The 20502-nt window shown below is 34.8% G+C and overlaps 1 protein-coding gene and 1 non-coding gene across 4 annotated transcripts in view; one reads left to right on the top strand and one right to left on the bottom strand.

Annotated features, from left to right (window-relative positions):
• Nucleotides 1–68: 68 nt before the first annotated feature.
• METAP2 (methionyl aminopeptidase 2) overlaps nucleotides 69–20502 on the bottom strand; it is a 32307-nt gene continuing 11873 nt past the window's right edge. The window contains exons 4-13 of one of the 3 annotated variants that reach the window (XM_036251284.1): nucleotides 18224–18326; nucleotides 9786–9947; nucleotides 8970–9151; nucleotides 8032–8126; nucleotides 7684–7780; nucleotides 6280–6383; nucleotides 5265–5380; nucleotides 4068–4159; nucleotides 1945–1994; nucleotides 69–85 (exon numbers count right to left, since the gene is read on the bottom strand). In XM_036251284.1, the coding sequence (XP_036107177.1) occupies nucleotides 1975–1994; nucleotides 4068–4159; nucleotides 5265–5380; nucleotides 6280–6383; nucleotides 7684–7780; nucleotides 8032–8126; nucleotides 8970–9151; nucleotides 9786–9947; nucleotides 18224–18326 (971 nt within the window). In that variant the 3' untranslated portion in view covers nucleotides 69–85; nucleotides 1945–1974. Of the gene's footprint in view, nucleotides 86–1944; nucleotides 1995–3474; nucleotides 4160–5264; nucleotides 5381–6279; nucleotides 6384–7683; nucleotides 7781–8031; nucleotides 8127–8969; nucleotides 9152–9785; nucleotides 9948–18223; nucleotides 18327–20502 lie in introns of those variants that run through there. The other 2 variants (XM_036251281.1, XM_036251282.1) reach the window with 2 other exon arrangements.
• LOC118624834 lies at nucleotides 15320–15423 on the top strand. Its single transcript, XR_004958499.1, has one exon. It is a non-coding gene; the product is annotated as a U6 spliceosomal RNA (small nuclear RNA).

A 20502-nucleotide genomic window follows, 5' to 3' on the forward strand; every position in this document is an offset into this window, starting at 1 on the left:
TAGTCTTACCCCCAAAAAGTCCTTTCTTTCAGGCTATTTGTATTTTGAAGTTACCTTTGTCCCTTGAAGAAAGTTAAACCATTACCTTCAAAGAGAAAAAATTCTCAATTACACTCATTGACATTCCTGAAGCTTTGTGTTAACAGGGCTCAGAAGGCATTACTGTCATTAATGGAACTTCATTTTTTCAAAAATTTATTTTTAATATTGTTCTTCATTTGGCATAGTCAAACTATACAAATGAAAATGACAGCTTTATAAATAGTATGCTTAAATGACTTCAGCACAATGGGCATGAAAACAGTGCTGGTTAGGACTTACGATGATTTGTCTGGCAACAAACTGGTTTGTCCTGATTCTAATAAAGAATTCATATCAAAAACTTGAATTTACCAAACCATATGTTATACAAGAACTTGGATATGAGTTCATTTTATGTCTAAACATTAAATCTCTTAAAGCTCTGTACCACATATATTGAGATTCTTAAAGGAATAAAAAAATTAAGTCTTGAAGAGATAAATGTTCAAAACTGGCAGCTGGGCAATGTGCATCTCATTTTTCTAAACTAAAGCCTAGATACTCTTCCTAGAATTATGTGAATACTAGAAGCCTCTCAGATATTCAAACATTGGGCTCTGACATTTAAAAAAAAATAATCTTGCATTTTATTAAAAATAAGGTAGGACTCTTTGTTCTTCCCTAATCTCACTAGATCTCTTTTCAAATCCTACTGCTGCTAGCTTTATTTCAGAAAGAGAGTCCACTAATACATGTTGATCCGCTTTGTAAGATCTTAGCTGTGTTAACCACTAGATCTTTTTTTTTTTAAATGGGTTTGCTTGCTGGTTGAATTCTTAATGAAAGATAGTATCTGTTAAGTGCTATTCTCCACTAGTGATCATCTGTAAGTATAAACCGGAGAAGGAGAACAACTCATCTGGACAGCCGTTGTGAAGTGCAGTGAGAATTTATCACTGAAGACAAATCACTTATGCCAAAAATACAACTCATGTGTTAAATGACTAAGGTTTAAAATCATTCTCTTATTAAATACCTATGCAAGTTGCTACCTCAACTATTAATATAATTATACCTCATTAAAGATTTATGTGGTCAAGATACCTGAGTATAGTCTTTTTTTTTAATCCTCACCTGAGGACATTTTTTTTGTTTTTGTTTTGTTCAGTTAGAGTGAGAGGGAGAGACAGACAGAGAGAGAAACATCGACATGAAAGAGACACATCGAGTGGCTGCCACCCGCACGACCCAACTAGGGCCGAGGACAAACTGCAACCGAGGTACATGCCCTTAGCGGGAACCGAACCCGGGTCTCTCTGGACCGCAGGCTGACGCTCTAACCGCTGAGCCAAACCGGCCAGGGCGAGTATAGTCTTTTTTAATTAAAAAAAAAAAATATGTTTTTGATTTTTTTTAGAGGAAGAAGAGATAGAAACACCGATGTGAGTGAGATACATCAACCAGCTGCCTCCTGCATGCCCCTATTGGGGATCGAGCATGAAACCCAGGCACATGCCAGGACCATGAGTCTAACCCATGACCTCCTGGTCCATGGTTTAATGCTGAACCACTGAGCCACATCACCTGGGCTAGTCTTTTTTAATATCAAGTATTACTTTATACTTAGGTTAACTGCTATACATTTGAACACCTAATTTTTAGTGGGGTATTTTAAAACTCTGGAAGCTATGTTATAGTTAGTTACTTATTTCAATGTGATATTAGAAATAAAGTGGCTTAGCCCTTTTTAACCCCTTAAAACTAAAACTTATGGAGGAGGCTATATGTGGGAGGTCAAGGGAGTATATGGTAACTCTATTTTTGCTAAATTTGGTTACTAACCTAAATTGGATCTAAAAAAAAGACAAGTCTATTGAAGTGAAACTAAAACCTAGACAATGCACAGAAATTTAGATTTCTTACCTCACTGTACATCTCAACATGGATGGACTTCTACATTCTGCTAAATTGATCTAACAAAAAACAACGTGTTTCGGTTGTAAAATAATTTACTAAAGGCACTATTGTTAAACATTCAAACTAATAACTGGTTACCAATAAGGTACATCATTATAAACATGACAAAATGATTTCAAGAGATACATGGCTAGTAGATAAACAATACAGTTTTAAGTGACAGCTTTCCTATGTACAAGATCATATCCCTTCCAGCCATTTCAGGGGCATACAAGTGATGCCATTGTTCCCAACAGTTATCTGGGAAGGGAGCTTGGATCTCATAAATGGTTTGAGATCACTACTGCTAAAGAGGTCTCACAAAGCTCCAAAATTCTTGACTCAAAGGGTCAATTCTGAAATTTCTGGGCTTGGAAATCAGGATACTTTATACCTCCCAGTAAAGCACATCAAAATGGTAGGGACTCAAAACTCCACAAGAGCTAGCTAGCTGGAGCAAAAGCCCTGTAACATATCCAAGCATGAACTGGTGAGCTCTGCCACTAGCACATCACAGAAAATGGAGAACTTATTTCAAGGTTGCTACTGAACATTAGCACCATAGTAAACATGGCTCATATAGCTAAACTAGATTGCTTATCCCATAAGATAACATTCATTTATAGCGCAAATGCTGAAAGCGGCCTTTTAATGTATAATAATGATCTAAGTACAGAAGTTAGGTTTCTCTTCCTATGAGAAAAACATTAAAACAAAATACAAAACAGCATCCCAGAGGCAATCATGTTAATGTTCTAAACATACAAGTTAAGGCTTTACCTTAGTACATTAACCACTTTGAAATTTTGTTGAAAACAGTCCCAAAAAACCGTTTACATAGAATTCAAGCAATTTGCTCAAGAATCAGTAGTGGGGCTCAGTTCAAGTATTATGCATCTTACAAATTCAACTTATGCACTTAGCTGCTATGAGTCACTATAACCCCACTTCATAAAACCACCCATGATGTTATAAATCCAAACCAGTTGAGGGGCAGAGTGCTAAAGAATTTGATTCACTAATGAAAAAGCCTAATATTTCAATTTAATTTTTCTAACTAGAACAAGACCCTATCATGGAAATTTTCCCATTTTTGTGGTTTTAAATGCCTTTCGGTTTACTGAGCATGGTGAATGTATTTCCTGACAAATACACCACTGGACAAAGGATCTAAATGTTGAGATTAAGTCAAGGTTTCAAGTTGGTATAACATTCCTACTGAGTCATATTTCAAATAGTAGATCTTTCCAATGTCAGGGAAAAAATGAAAGACAAGGACTATACGGTCCTAAAAAGAAAGGCAAAATATTCCTAAAGCTGTATATTAATTTATGAAGCTTCTACTCTATACATGTATAGATCTTGTTTAGCCACTATGTCAGAAAAGAAGTTTCAGTGTAGAAGTCTACAATCCAGATGCAAGGCTCTACATTTCCCTACATTAAATTTAGCTATTTCCTGTGCAAAATTATAACCACAGACATTGAAATGTAGCTCTCAGATCTGAAAATGTCTTTATTTTTTTAGAAAATGGATTCCAGGAAGGTTAAAAAGCAATACCAGAAGGTAGAGGTGCAGAAATGGATGTAATCATTCAAAGCATTCAAATAAGAATATGGCAATATAAATATTTGAAAAGCATCTCCTTAGGTGTTCAAAACAAAATGTTTAAGTCATTCCTAACTAATTTGAACTTTATAGCATTTTTTAGAGAGGAGAAAAACAACATTTGGAAGTCCCGAAAGCTTTTTCCGTGGTTAATTACATTAGATGGTTTGCTTTTGATCAAATTCCTCCCTTTTTCAACATGAATAAAAGTATTATATAGGTCCACTGTTAAACAGACAACATGTTGCAAATTAATTCTGGTAAAATGTATTCCAACAAAGCTTAGAAAATAAAAGAGGTTATGGTGGCTTTGGACTAAGTTTAATAGTCATCTCCTCTGCTGACAACTTCTTTACATGTTGGACGCAATAGTATGGTATGTTCAAACTGTGCTGTATATGATCCCTTAATGTCACATAATGGTGGATATGGATCTACAATGCCCAAGTCACACAGATTCTTCAGAGCCATCAAGTATTTACTTTCTCCCAAGCGATCCAGCCATCTCCGGCAGAAGGCAAGCGTGCCAAAGTTTTCATTGATGACATTTAACAAGTGTTTTGTTCTTGGAAGCCTAAGAGAAGAAAATCCAAGATTAATAAGTTAATCCAATACTGTCCTGGTTGGTGTGGCTCAGTTGAGTATCGTCCTATGCACCTCAAGGTCATTGATTTGATTCCTGATCAGGGCACATGCCCAGGTTGTGGGTTTGATCCCCAGTAGGGGGGTATATATGTATGGGAGGCAACAATTGATGTTCCTTTCTCACAGCAATGTTTCTCTCTCTCCCTCCCCTCTAACTCTAAAACCAATAAAAACTTAAAAAAAAAAAACAACACCACCAAAACTCACTTCCCCATTAAGAAAAACTCAAACAGTAGCTGTAGTAATTAAAGTTAGAAAACTTTTTTTGTTGCCTATTTCAACATTTAAAAGCCAGAATGTATAACAGCCCATACCTAATTATAGATGGCAGGTGAATAGGAAGCCAGCTGAAGACTATTTTACCATGTTTGTGTCTATGCATGTGTAAAATTCCCAGTACAGACCCACCAACGGTATTATGGTGAGAATGTCTTTTTTTGTGCATCACGCGAAGATATGCACATAAAGAAGATGTAAACTTATCTTTCAACCACCTACCCAAAAAGTTTTTTTTAAACATTTTTTCCTCCCTTTATTGATTTTATAGAAATAGGAAGGGAGAGACAGAAACATCGATGAGAGAGAATATCAATTGCCTACCTCCTGCATGCCCCTCACTGGGAATTTGGCCCACAACCTGGGCATGTGCCCTGACCGGAAATCAAACTGGCGACCTCTTGGTGCTTCAATCACTGAGCCACACCGGGCAGGCCCCAAAAAGATTTTTTTTTAAAGTAAATAAAAATATAAAATTTACCAAATATAAGAACAAAAATCTAGAAATGCCACAAAATGATAATCTCTGAAATTATTACATTAGAAACTGGACCTAAAGAAAATACTTACCTATATAATTTTCATCTCAGTTAAAATTTTTAACAGGCCAATCTCTTAGCTGTATTATGGAAATCCACAGAAATATTGTTACGCTACAAACCTGTGTATTTACCACTATGGATATTTGTTACATTTTTTAAAATGCTGTTAATTTGGAAGAGAAACTCACTAGTCATATATAGAAATAAGTCTCTCACCTTATTGGCACATGTCCAACATCAAAATTTTTCATGTAATGCGAACATTCCATATCATCATGAACAACGCCTTTTCCTGTACTACCAAAGGTTTCGATGGCATACACTTCTCCTTCCTAAAAAATATATTCAAGTGGGGAGACAAGAAAAACTGACAACCAATCAAAATGACTGTATCTTAACTTTAGGTTGAGGTATTTCCTATTTCATGTAAGAAAAAACATGAAAGACCCTTGGCAGTCCTTATCCACACTTTCCTGTTTTTACCTCCTTAGCACTTTTTGGTCTTTCTGTATCCTCCTATTAGAATGTAGGCTTTATATGGGCAAGGAATTTTGTTTTGTTCACTACTATATTCTTAGTGCCACATCCATGATGCTCAGTAAATATTCACTAAGTATTAAACAATCCTTTGATACCCAATTTCCATAGCTGATTTGAGCCCTGATTTAATTAGACAAAATTTGCACACTAATGCCCTAGCTGGTGTGGCTCAGTTGGTTGAGCATCATCCCGTGCACCAAAAGGTTGCTAGTTCAATTCCCCGTCAGGGCACATACCCAGGTTGTGGATTCAATCACCTGTTGGGGCCCATGTGAGAGGCAACCAATTGATGGTTCTCTCTCCCTACCTCTTCCTCTCTAAAAATCAGTAAAAACATTTTAATTTTTTTTATTGATTTTTTTTGAGAGAGAGATAAACATTAATGTGAGAGAGAAACAACAACTGGCCGCCTCCTGCATGCCCCTGCTGGGGATCGAGCCCACAACTCAGGCATATGCCCTGAATGGGAATTGAACCAGGACCTCTTAGTCCCAGGGATGATGCTCAATCCACTGAGCCACACTGGCCTGGCAAAACATATCTTTAAAAAGTTTACACACTAACATAGCCCAATTCCTGTCAAGGTGAATATAAATGACAAGTTAATTTTGCTCAACATACTATATACTCAACCATCACTAGCTTTAGTTTGGGGAAAAAATACCAAATGCTTCACAAAGAACATACATACCTCCATTCTTGTTGCCTCTCCTCCTTTCACAATGGGCACTGTTTTCCCTGCATGTATTCTATATGGCCCAATTGAATGTCCATTTAGATTACGGATTGGTTTCACTGGCACAACAGGAAAGAAATAATTATTCAGGGTCTCAAGAATCACAAACAGATCTTTTGACCATCAGGTATAAAGTTCAAATATTTATTTAAAAACAAGATATGGCTCTAATAAATAACCCCACATTAAGGTAGTTTATATAAAGTGGAAAACCACTGTAATATAAAAATATTGAAGGAAGGACACACAAGGAATAAATTGGCCTCTTAATTTTGTATTCAACTTAAAAAAAAAAGCCCTGGCCAGTTTGGGTCAGCAGTTAGAGCGTCAGCCCATGAACCAAAGAGTCATGGGTTCAATTTCAGTCAACAGCACATACCTCGGTTTTCAGTCACCAGCCCTGGTTGAGGTGATGTGGGAGGAGACCAGTCAATGTCTCTCTCTCACATCGATGTCTCTCTCTCCCACTTTATCTGAAGATAAACGGAAAGAAAAAAAATATCCTCGAGTGAGGATTAAAAAAAAAAAAAAAAGGTCCTGGCCAGTTTGGCTCAGCAGTTAAGAGTGTCGGCCCGCAGACCAGAGTCCTGGGATCAGTTCCCACTAAAGGCACCGTACCTCGGTTGCAGTTTGTCCCCAATCCCGGTTGGGGTTGTGTGGGTGGCAGCCACTCAATGTGTCTCTCTCACATCAATGTTTCTCTATCTTCCTCCCTCTCTCCCTCCTGCTCTATCTGAAGATAAATGCAAAAATGTCCTCGGGTGAGGATAAAAAAACAAAACAAGCCCTGGCCAGTTTAGCTCAGTGGTTACAGCGTCGGCCTGCGGTCCAGAGAGACCCAGGTTCAGTTCCCACTAAGGGTGCATACCTTGGCTGCAGTTTGTCCCCAGCCATGGCTGGTTGTGCGGGTGCCAGCCACTGGATGTGTCCCTTTCATGTCTCTCTCTCTCTCTCTCTTCCTCTCTCTCCCTCTCACTCTATCTGAACAAAAAAATGGAAAAATGTCCTCGGGTGAGGATAAAAAAAAAGGCGAGGGAGTTGTCAATGGAAAGAGCCTCTGGCTTCTCTCTGAGCCCTCATTTGACTAGTCACAGAAAACCTAGTCTGCATTTTGGTTACTCTAGAATACATTTCCAGGTGTCTTCTTATCAGCTACCAGTGGAGCTTGGCAACAGTTTCCAGCTAATGGTTACATATTTCTCCTACCACGAGCAGGTCACTTCCCCATTTTCCCTCTTTATACCCTCAAGAGATAAAGATGAAATAGCTGACCCAAAGAAACCACTCAACACTATTTTTAAAATTAATTCTGCAAAGATCACATGCTTTTCAAATAAGATACATTTTTAAAGAACACACCTTGATATGTCTTTCCATCTATTTCAACCTCATAGGATTCCATGACTTCTTGGATGGCCTCACCAACATCACATAGACGAACATCAATTCCAGCACACTACCGTCGAAATAATGTATAGTTATTCAAAGCACAGAATTTCACAGCAACTTAACTTCTTAATATTTTAAAATGAGGGTCATTCATTTGTACATTATAACTTCCTCTATAAAAATTGTTGGTACATTATAATTATCCACTTAAAACCCTAAGAGCAGTGGACTAGTCTTACATAACTCAAAGACTTTAAACAGGTTATATATAATAGGCTCAAAATATGTTGAATGAAATGGTGCTTATAGTTCACATACCTTTATTCCAGTGTTAGTGGCATCTTTTACAGCTTTTAATAATGTATCATATTTGGGATTAAAAGTGACAGTAAAAGCACAGTCAATAATCCTACCTGAAAAAAAAAAATTCTTTAAGTTTACTTATCAGCTAGTCAATTTGTCTATTTTATAGCATCTACTCCATTGCTTATCCTTGCTAGTTAACAAGAAAATAAAATGATAAGCTCAAATGAAAGCACCTCAAGCACCCAGATAGCATCATAACCAAAGGGGGAAAAAAGTATAATTAATAAGTTATATCAAGGATTCAGAATGAAAAAATTACTTCCAGAGGTGGTCTATATTAGCTCAAGACAACAGTAATTCAGTACTACTCACCGAGGTAGTTATGCAAAAATACAAACAGAAACAAATCAAAGCAAGAAAAGCCTAGGGAACTAAGAAATAGCAATGCAGGCAGAGAATATGTGTAGGTCCATAGGATGCTAATCATCAGTCCAGCTTCTCCAATTTAGTAAAAGCTTAGGTAAGTACTTAATATAAACTTTGCATTCTCACCTGTTAAGTGAAATAAAAAGGTACTTACTTAGCAGGGATGGGGGGGTGTTAGATTTAGAAAAGCTAACAACTATATAAAGGTTGGTAAACTTAAAGGTTCTAAGTAAACATTGTCATTATATGAATAAATGTCTAAAATAATGACCCGAAGAAATGTAAGATTATATTTTTCATGACTTGATACAAAGGGTAAACCTCAATTACCTGACGGTTTTTATTATACTCCATTTAGAAGGATGCTTTAAAGCAAATTTCAAAATATACTTCAACACAGCTCTATGGAAAAGTAAGGCATCAAGAAGATAATTTGGGAATTCAGTATCTACAGCCCCATCCAACAGAGACAAGACTAATTTTCTAGGGAGAGGGTGGGGTGGAAGTTATTTCCAAGAACTCACCACTTATATGTGTTCCAAAGTCTATCTTACAGATATCATCATACTGTAATACTGTTGTGTCACCAGCATTAGGAGTATAATGGGCAGCACAGTTATTGAGAGAACACCCAGTAGGAAACGCCAGGCCTGCGTTTAATCCATTCTCTTTTATTAGCTTTCGTGAACAGTCTTCCAACTTTTCACTAAAAAATAGAAACAAAATTTGTTTACTTTTACATTTTATATAAAGTATAACCTTAATATACATTACAAGCTCATCATGTTCAGAAGTTAACTGAAACTCTTAAATTACTTTCTGGGAGTGGTGTGAACACTTTCTGAATGTGAAGAACAGTTCCCTGAAGCTATGAAAATAGCTCATCTCTGAAAGATAAATAATTTAATTCCACTAGAAATCTGGAGAAATAAAATTATAGGACTTAAGTTTCCTTGTAGATAACATTCTTGACTTAAACTAGAGAAATAATTACTTTTATTGATTTCTTCATTGCACTGTAAATATGTTTTGTGTCCAAGAATTTTAATTTAACATGAACTGCTGGACAGCAAAATAACAGATTTCAGGACAAAAAAGTAAAAATCAATAATGTGTGCATTTGCACATTAAGAGTGTACATGAGTACAAAATAGGATGACTAAAGTATGTCCTCTAATGGTTTCCTCGTTACATCCACATTAAGAGGATTTAGAAGATAATTCTAGAACCTTCATTTAAATTTAAGCAAAGTAGTAATGAAAGTCAAACATTACAACTGAAAAGTCAGCCCTAAAAAAAATTCTTTTTCTCATGTTCTTATAAAAACATATTCCTTTTACCAGATTTCTATCATTGTCATCCCAGGCTTGATCCAACTCATAACATATTTTCTAACTTGTCGATGTGCTTCTGCAGCTTCTCGAAAATCATTCCAAATCTCTTCACTAGCTTGATCTAATGCTTTCTTTTCTTCACTTGTAGTTCTCCAAGCAGCTGTTCGCCTTTATAATACACATAGCATAGCATTAATCATTCAAGAAACAGCACAATAAGCATAAAACTAAGAGATAAAAATATACTAATATAAGACATTTTAGATAAAAATATTACATGTGTAGTTTCTTTCACTAAATGTCAGCATAGCTTCTGAATATAATCAGTCAAACACTTGCAATAAAGCCAAATCATAACAAATATTTTTCAAGAATCTTAAAAAAATAAATCAAGTGAGATTTCATTCATAGTCAGAGGAACTAATACCATGCCACAGAAAATAACATAAAACAAGAGCACCAGAAAAGAGTCCTAGATATCAAACAGATAGGAGAAAAGTCATCATTCCACTTGAGGCAATATGTACAATAAGAGACTTCAAAAGAGCACACCAAAAATTGAAATTTAACAGCACAGATAGGGCAAGCACTAATACAAAGACTTGACCTAGAAATCTGCATATACCTTTGTCAAAGCATAAAATATTATAGCTTTTGCAGTTTTCCAATTGTATATATATTTAAAAGGTAATCTTCCTCCCTTGCCAGTTTGGCTCAGTGGTTGGAGCGTCGGCCTGTGTTCCAGAGAGACCCGGGTTCGGTTCCCGCTAAGGGCGCGTACCTCGGTTGCAGTTTGTCTCCGGCCCTGGCTGGTCATGCGGGTGGCAGCCACACAATGTGTCCCTTTCACGTCGATGTTTCTCTCTCTCTCTGTCTTCCTCTCTCTCCCTCCCACTCTATCTGAACGAGAAATGGAAAAATGTCCTTGGGTGAGGATAAAAAAATAAATAAATAAAAGGTAATCTTCCTTGAAGGACATGGCTCACATTTTAAAACTTCCAGGAGTGACCAACAGGTTTTTATTTTCAGTATCTGGGAATGAGGAGATCCACTGATTCCCTTTAAACAGTGTATTTTGAAAACAATAACTGTTTTCAAATTAAAATTTTTTAAAAAGTTGTCCTAGTTTCACACATTCTTAAGAAATACTGAATATATATATATCTATATATAGATATATATATAGATATATATATAGATATATATATATATATGCACCTTGGCCTGGTTGCTTAGTTGGTTAGTGTTGTCCTAATATGCCAAAGTTCTGAGTTCGAATCCCAGGCAGGCCACATACAAGAAACAACCAATGAACGCATAAATAAATGGAACAACAAATAAATGTTATTCTCCCCACTCTAAAATAAAATAAATAAAAAATAAATAAAAATTTAAATACTGAATATAGCCAAGACAGTGTGGCTAGGTGGTTAAGCATCAACCTATGCAATAAGAGGTCACTGGTTCAATTCCCAGTCGGAGCATATGCATGGGTTGCGGGTTCGATCCCCAGTGGAAGGAATGTAGGAGACAGCCGATTATTGTTGATGCTTGTTTCTCATCGATGTTTCTCTCTCTCTCCCTCCTTTCTCTCTAAAAAAATTTAAAACAAAAAGATAATTGTATTTGTATTTTTAAAGCATTATATGCCACATTTATGGAAACTTTTAAAATGCATGTCTTTAACCCATAAATAATTAAGAATACTTGAAGATATGACACCAAGTCCTTCCTCTGCAAATTGAAACTTAAAAAAGGAATGACAGAAGTAGAAATTCACTGTACTGCAGTCCCCAATAAAATAACTGATACAGTAAGCATCATCAGTGAATATTAAAATAACTAAGTAAAAGGCTGAAGACGAGGATATTCCAATGGTACGAGAGTGCCACAGATTGCATGGCAATTGCAAAAAGAAAAAGGTACCTTTAAAAAAGAAACAGAGCTGGTGGTCCCATTAACCAAGTGATGAAATACAGGTAAACTAAATGAACAACCTGAAATTACATCTGATGCAACAGACTATGATATAATATGAAGTACTTAATATCACTTATATCCTTGTCAAATATGTTTAATCTAATTTGAATCTAGGCCGTTACAACTAATTCTAGCTTACAGAAAATACAGAAATAGAGAAGTTTAATGACACCACAAGGAAACAATTGGAGAAATACCAGAATATGAGATTTTAAAAAAATTACTTGATTTCTTCAAAAAGTCAGTGCAACAGAAGAGAAAAAAGTGGGGATTCTAACCATATGCAATGTATAAACCTTCACTAGATCCTGGTTTAGGGGGAAAAGATAATGGAAAGGATGTACCAGGGACAACAGGAAAAAAAATTCTAAACACAAATTAGGTATTTATATGACACTGAGAAATTAGTTAATATACTTAGTTGTAATAATCTGGAGAATGTCTAATTCTAGGGAGATACTTAAAGTTCCTAAAAATGAAGACTCAAAATAAGACTTATTTTTAAATGGCTCAGCCAAAAAAATAATAATACAATAAAAAAAATCACATACATACAACAAAGATTAAGCACATGTGGCAAAAGTTAAGCACTGTTCAACCAGGTAAGTGAGTTCACTATCATTCAACCTTTCTCTTTGAAATTCACTAAAAAGTTGAAAACAACAGAAAGATACTTATCCCAACATTGTTTATAATAGTAAACCTCTAGAAATAAACTGTGTTCAATAAGAGGACTGAGCAAATAAACTATGGTATGCACACAGATGTGTAAAATTATTCAGCAATTAGAAATACCTCTGGTTTCTATGCTAACATGAAAATAAATTTTAAAAGGGGTGCTATTGCAGTACAGCTCTACCTTGAAAAACATTTCTAGGTATTTATAATATACATTTATATAAAGAGGCTTTAGAGGAAGAAATATTAAAATGTTAACAGTGGTTTTAATCCACTGGCAGAATTAAGGAGATTTTTATTTATTTATTTTTTGCTTATCTGTATTTACTGTTTTATAGTAAGTATGTGTAGCTTGTAAAAATTAACATTTTCCTCTAAAAAGTCTACTTCATTTAGAAATAAAGAATTTAAAAATAATTCTTTATTCTACTTCTAGATATCCAGAATAAGAGGAAAATCAGATCCAATTAACATACTACAATGTTCATCATAGAAATTTTCCTAATATATTGAAAACAGTATAAATATTCAAAGATAGGAAAATAACTAATAAAATTATGCCAGGAACAGAACTAAATAACATTACAGCCATTAAAAATTAGTTTAAGCCCAGCCAATGTGGCTCAGTGGCTGAGTGTCAACCCATGCACCAAGAGGTTGCCAGTTCAATTCCTGGTCAGGGCACATGCCCAGGTTGTGGACCCCGGGGGTCATGCAGGAGGTGGCCAATTGATTTCTCTCTCATCAATGTTTCTCTCTCTCTCTCCCTTCCTCTCTCTAGAATCAATAAAGAAAAAATATTCTTTAAAAATCAGTTTAAAAAACTTTTATAACAACGCCAGAAATGAACATACAATGTTGTATTTATTTTTTATCCTCACCCGAGGACATTTTTCCATTTTTTGTTCAGATAGAGTGGGAAGGGGAGGGGGGGGAGAGAGAGAGAGAGAGAGAGACATCGATGTGAAAGGGACACATCGAGTGGCTGCCTCCTGTACGACCCAACCAGGGCGGGGACAAACTGCAACCGAGCGAGGTACGTGCCCTTAGCGGGAACCGAACCCGGGTCTCTCTGGAACGCAGACCGATACTCTAACCGCTGAGCAAAACTAACCAGGGCTTGTATTTATTTTTAAATCCTCACCAGAGGATATTTTTTCCATTGATTTTTTTCAGATAGAGTAGGAGGGAGGGGGAAAGGAGCAGAGAAAGAAACATCGATGTGAAAGAGACACATCTATTGGCTGCCTCCCATACTACCTGGACCAGTGCAAGGAATTGAACCCGCAATCAAGGTACATGCCCTTGACCAGGAATTGAACCACAACTCTTTGGTCCATGGGCTGACACTTTAACCACTGAGCCAAATTGGCCAGGGCAGAATGTTGTATTTTTTTAAAAAGGGCAACAACCATTATAATAAAAACTGATTCAAAGATCATCAAGGGATGCTACATGTAAGGAGGACGTTCATAAGGAATGAGATAGTTTCATATTCACAAAGTAGTTTCCCACCAATTAGTAATTATAAGAGAAAAAGAAAGTATTGCTACACTAGAAAAACTGGATAATACCTCATCCAAGTGACAAAAATTGACATCGTGTGCTTCCATTTGTGATAACCCCCAAAAGGACACAGTATCTACCTATCTAGTATACTATCCAAAAATGCACATCCTATCTCAAATAGTTCAGAAAAATTAGTATGCATACAGATTCACCAATATAATGCTTTCCCACTTGCCTCCTATCATCCACGGATAAAATGGAATATTATTTGTATATTATACATAATAAAAAGTTAAAATAATGTACTCAACACAGGTATTAGTTACATAGGTGAGTTCTTTGTGATAATTGATGCATTTTATAACTAGTTTATTTAAAATACAATGAGGGTGCCTGGCCGGTGTGGCTCAGTGGTTGAGTGTCGACCCATGCACCAAGAGGTCGCTGGATTGATTCCCGGTCAGGGCATATGCCCAGGTTGTGGGCCAAATCGGTGCTCTCTCTCATCAATGTTTCTATTTCTCCCTCTCCCTTCCTCTCAATAAAGAAAAAAAATGATTTTTTAATAAAATAAAATATAATGAGGGTAAGACACAGAACTATATTTAATATTTTGTCAAATCTATAAGAATATTTATTCTGATCTATTTGCAAATAGTCAAAACTGGTTGTATAAAAGTAAAAAAAATATTGAGATTTATCCAAAAATCAAACATAATAATACCTTAATTTCTTTTGCGTTTCTCTAGGACAGGATATAGCATTGCTTTCAATATTTAAGAAAAGTATTACTCCAAGAGACATTACAACATGTAATTAATATCTTCCTTTATTGTTTCCAAACTAGAAGTTATTCTCCCTATACAATGTTTAATTTGCAGTAGAAAACAATAGCAAGGAGGGAAAGGTAGTATTTAAGATTTAAAAAAATCTCAGTTTTTCCTGTATTAAACATTACTTCAAGTGTTCCACCATTCCACCAATTCATGGTATTAAAAATATTAACACCTCTGGCCGGTTTGGCTCAGTGATTAGAGCATTGGTGTTGTGGGCTCGATTCCTGGTCAAAGGCACATACTTCAGTTGCAGGTTCAATCTCTGGCCCAGTCGGGGTCAAGCTGGAGGCAACTAAATGATGTGTCTCTCTCACATCTATGTTTCTCTCTTTCTCCTCCTCCCTCCCAATCTAAAAAAAAAAAAAAAAAAGTCAATGGAAAAATATCCTAATTAAAATAAAAATTAAATTGTTCAACTACAGGAAATCAATGGCTTTCCTCCACTTTAGCAATAAGCATATAGAAATGGAAATAGAAATAAAAATTCCTTGTTCACATCAGAAACAATATCAGAAAAAACTTAAAAAGAAATTTAAAGTGCTTACTTCGGCAGCAAATATACTCAAATTGGAATGATACAGAGATTAGTATTACCCCAGTGCAAGGGTGTCATGCAAATTTGTGAAGCACTGTATATTAAAAAAAAAAAAAAATAGTAAATTTAACAAAAAAGGGATGGGACCTAACTGGAAAAAAAATCAGTGAGAAAATATCCCATGACACTAAATAAGACAATGTGACTGTCTATTTTCTGAACCAGATACATAAATGTAATGCAAATTCTGATTAGAAATCTAACGGGCATTTCTCTGTGGGTATGTGTGTTAAGACTACATGACTGAAAATAACTAAGAAAAGCATAAAAAGAAACTGTGTTTGGGTGTGTGTGGTAGAGGAGAAAGGTTGCCTTATCAAATTATCAAAATAATATAATGTTTCTGATATCAAATCAAAATAGCATTAGTGTAGGACTAGACAAGTAGATCATCAAAGAACAGAATACATAATACAGAAACTAGTTCCATTATATATGAGAATATATAGCTGATCCTTGAACAACGTGGGTGGTGAGGGAACCAACCACCAAGCAGTCAAAAATCTATGTATAACTTAAGTCAGCCCTCTGCACATGAAGATTCCAAACCACTGGTCAAAAAAACATGTAATTCCAGCCCTGGCCTGGTAGCTCAGTTCGTTAGTGTTGTCCTCATACACCAAGGTGGTGGGTTCAATCTCCAGTCAGGACACACACAAGAATCAACCAATGAATGCATAAATAAAGTGGAACAAATTGATGTTTCCCTCTCTCTCCCTTTAAAAATCAATTTAAAAAATCCGCAACACGTAATTCCATTACATAAGAATATAATATATGGCAAGGTGTTCATCTAATTGAGTGGGATGAATTAATAATTCTAAAACAACTGGCTATCCATTTGGAAATAAAATTAGCACTCCCACCTTACATAAAAAATTTCAGATCAATTAAAAATGTAATGAAACACAAAATAAAGAGTTTGAGAATATCTAAGAGTTCTGGGAACCCAAAAGTCTGTATAAACATATACTGTATTTAAATATTTAAAACTTCTGGAAGAGTGAAAGAACAAAGCCAACAAGCAAAAGATGCTCAAAATATTAGTAGTGTGGGAATCATAAAGTATTAAAATACTTTTTGATTCAGCAATCTTGCTCCTGGAAAAAGTCACATAATAAAACTCCAAAGCATATAGAGGTGTATACACAAACACACACACACACAACGACACACATATGTATACATATATACATATACACACTTAAGTTTATTGCATAATGGTTTATAATGGCAAATAAAATATTGGAGATAAAGTAAATGCTCATCAATTAAAAAAATGGTGGAATAAAGAATGATATATTCACACCATAGAATATTATGAAGCCATTCAAAAAGAATTACAGAGTTATTCTGACTGACTTAAGAGAGACTTTCATGAGGTAGTACTGAGTAAAAAAAGCAAGATGGAGGAAAGTATGCCTGATTTCATTTCTGTAAAACAAACAATTACCAAAACACTTTCCTTACATAGACAGAGTTTACATATATATGAACATAAAAAAAATATGGATGGCTACCTGCTAGGTGCTTACATGGGTCTGGAAGGAAGGAAAAGAAGAGGGAACAAGCCAAAAAAAAAAAAAAAATTAAAAAATTGTTTTTAAAAATAAATGTGATCACATCATATATATATATATATATATATATATACTATGAAAATTTATGTAATTACTATAAAATTACATTTCTGTTACATTTTAAAATAGATGCTTCAAGGCAAGGATACTGACTGATGAATTCAATTTAAAGAAAAGATGCCCATGCCATAAAAGTCCACAACTTTACAGACTTATTCCCTAAGAGTACTAGAAACAAGGAAGGTGGTAAAAATATAACAGTGTTCTTTTCTAAGTAAAAAAAAAAAAGCCTTTACAGGTCAATAAAACAATGCTACAGTAGAAGCTTTCTTAACCAACTATTGCAACCACTCAATGAACCAATGCTTAATTCCCTCTGTAAAACATACTGACCGATTCCCATTGTATTCTGAATATTAGTGGATGACAGGTTCCTATTCATAATAACAGCGGCTAACACTTAAATACTTACTATGTGTCTGTTACTCTGCTAAGTGCTTTACATATATTATTATTCCTCACAACAACCTTATAAAGTGCCTTATTTTATAGATGAGGAAATAAAACCAGAGACATGATAAATTACTTGCCCAAGTCACAAAGCTAGTAAGTGTTAGAGCTGGGAATAAAATGCAGATAATTTAGTCCCAGCATGCATGCTCTTAACCAGTCTGCATAATGCTGACCAATGGAAATGTATCCTTTTAGAATACTTCCAAGAAAGCAGGTGATATGTTCCCACAACTTGTGTAAGTCATCTGTATTAACTACTGTAATTATGTAATTTTTTTATGCATTATATAAAAAAATTATTTCTATGAAAACTAAATTGACTACTCAGGAAAATCTCAATAAAGGCAAGTTATCAAAAAAAAAAAAAATTTCCTGTCAAATCAGATTACTTAGTTTTTCTTCAAAGAAACTCAAAACGAAATAGACTCATAGATAACACATTATGGATATAGCTTATGGGGAAAAAAGTGGAGCCCAATGCAAATTCATCCTCAAAAATGATGAAAAACAAATGTTTAAGTTAGCTTTTATCATTTTTACTTTTTGTGATCCCCATTTTAACATACCTTTTTGATTAACCAAACTACTGGTCCCAATCATTTTGGATAAGAGGGCTTCTACTGTATTTTCTCTGCAACAAATTCACAAGCTTTTATTAAGGTAGTGCAGCAAGTTCTGAGAAAAATCAAATCTGCTTTATTGCTAAGCTACAACTTTCAAAATTCAAACTGGAAGTTATTTTATGATCCTTACCCATCTTGTGTGGGTGGGTATTCGCATTCTTGTCCTTTGGGAAATACACCATTAGGATACAGGTCACATATTGGAACTGAGGGAGGGTCTGTTTGAACTTTTGCTGTGAGATACAAATAAAGTATTAACTTCTGTAATTAAAAAGAAAATTAAGCAGTTATCATTACAGTTTTCTCAGTTCCTTATGGTTGTAATATGTCCTGATTTTAAGGGACCTCCTTGCTGTGGCCTTATAGTTAAAACACCATGCTGGCCACCTCCTCTCTGATTTACTATTGCTTGGAAATAAAAATATTCAATTCCTCAAGACTCCATTATGTATTTAAACAGTATATACCTTGGCAGAAAGCACACTTCTAACATTTTTGTCTTCTTTTACAACACTGGAAATGGAATAGCATATAGAGGCCGGCTTTCATAAATAAAAATCAAAGAAACAACAAGAAAATATAAAATCTTATAGCAATAAAGTAAAAATATAAAGCTATTATATATTAATAAAACAAGGTAAACATTTTATTTCAAGGGTATATTAGGTATAAAAGTTATAAGTATATAGCCCTGGGCAGTTTGAATCAGCAGTTAAGAGTGTTGGCCCAAGGACCAAAGAGTTACGAGTTTAATTCTGGTCAAGGGCATCATGTACCTCAGTTGTGGTTCAACTACCGGCCCTGGTTGGGGTTGTGTGGGAGGCCGCCATCCATGTGTCTCTCTCACATTGATGTTTCTCTCCCCCAACCCCGCCCTCCTTCCCACTCTATCTGAAAATCAATGTAAAAATATCCTCAGTGAGAATTTTTAAAAAAGTATACATACCCAGTGCTAAAAGACTTTAGGTAGCCATACACACATTTTTAAGATAATTGAAAAAAGTTAAAAATACCTAGCATATGTTTTAAGGACATTATTTCCCAAACTATGTTCTAAAACAACGTTTCAAGATGCTTTTAAAAGGTAGCTAAGAAATTCGTCTTCTACATTCCCCCCCAAATATATAAGAACTAGTTGTATAGTTCTTATCATATGAAGAACTGCCTTTTGGTTATGAATGCTGTATTCGAGTAATGCCAGGAAGTTGCGTGAGTTATTCTGACTTTTAATGTATACCTATAGCATTTAACAAGAAGTTGAAGTATGTAGTTTCCTCTGGATTATTCTTATCAATTTTTGTCTTAAATTTTAACACATATTTTGCTGTTTTGTTTTGCAACAGGAAAAAAAAATGTGTATAAATAAAAATATGATCGATTATTGAGTCAAATAATTTACCTATAAAATTATTTTTTTACATTTCCTTCTTTAACCCAAATGCTCAATATCATGATCGCCAACTGGTTTAAACGTGTTCTAGTGGCAAGCACACTTGAAAGACACTGTTTTAGGCTCATCATAAGACAATATTAAAATTTTAAATTTAAAAAATCTTACAGGTCATCTAATTTAGCTTTACACTCAAATTTAGGAATTCCATTTTAAACCCTTGACATTTGGCTGAGTGCCTGACAATGGAGCAGTCACTATCTTCCTAGCTAAATCCATTCATTTTGGGAGAGCTGTAACTGTTAGAAAGCTCCTCATACATTAATCTGTTTCCATATCAATTTTATCTGCTAGTTCTTGCTTTATTTTTGCAGTTAAAAAAAATTTGCCTTTCATTTCTACTAATTCCTTCCTTTCTATGATGAGAAACCACTATAAGGGACATGGTTTCTTAATACTTTCACCCCTATTTGCAACCTTGAATTTGTAAAATTGACTTATATTAATAGTCCAAACAAGGTATAATTAGTTAAAGACTCCTTTCTCTTTGGTTCACAATGTATTAGAATGCAAATCCATAGGATCCTATCACCCTATTACCAGCTTTGCATGTCTATCAAATTTTGGTTTGTTAATATTAGCTAATTGTCTGTTTTTCTGATCTTTTGAAACATTAATTTTTGTGAATCAAAGTATTATCTCATCACCTTCAGCTTTATTTCATGTACAAATCTGATAAAAATGTCTTTTATACTGTCCACAAATTAAAAGACTCAAAAAGATCATTAGAGAAAAAATAAAAAATCTATAATCAAAATATCAGTTGAAGTCTAGCCTTTACCACTTATTAGTTGTGACTTGGACAAATGGCTAAATGTGCCAAGCCTCAGTTCCCTCATCTACAAAACGAAGAACCAGATGAAATTTTGAATAACCTTTGAAAATTATAATGTACTATATTCAATTATCTAAAACTATGGATAATTATAATAATCTGTACTGCAGTTATCATTAACTGT

This window comes from Molossus molossus, unplaced genomic scaffold (assembly GCF_014108415.1).
Source record: "Molossus molossus isolate mMolMol1 unplaced genomic scaffold, mMolMol1.p scaffold_m16_p_10, whole genome shotgun sequence".
NCBI classification, from domain to species: Eukaryota; Metazoa; Chordata; class Mammalia; order Chiroptera; family Molossidae; genus Molossus; species Molossus molossus.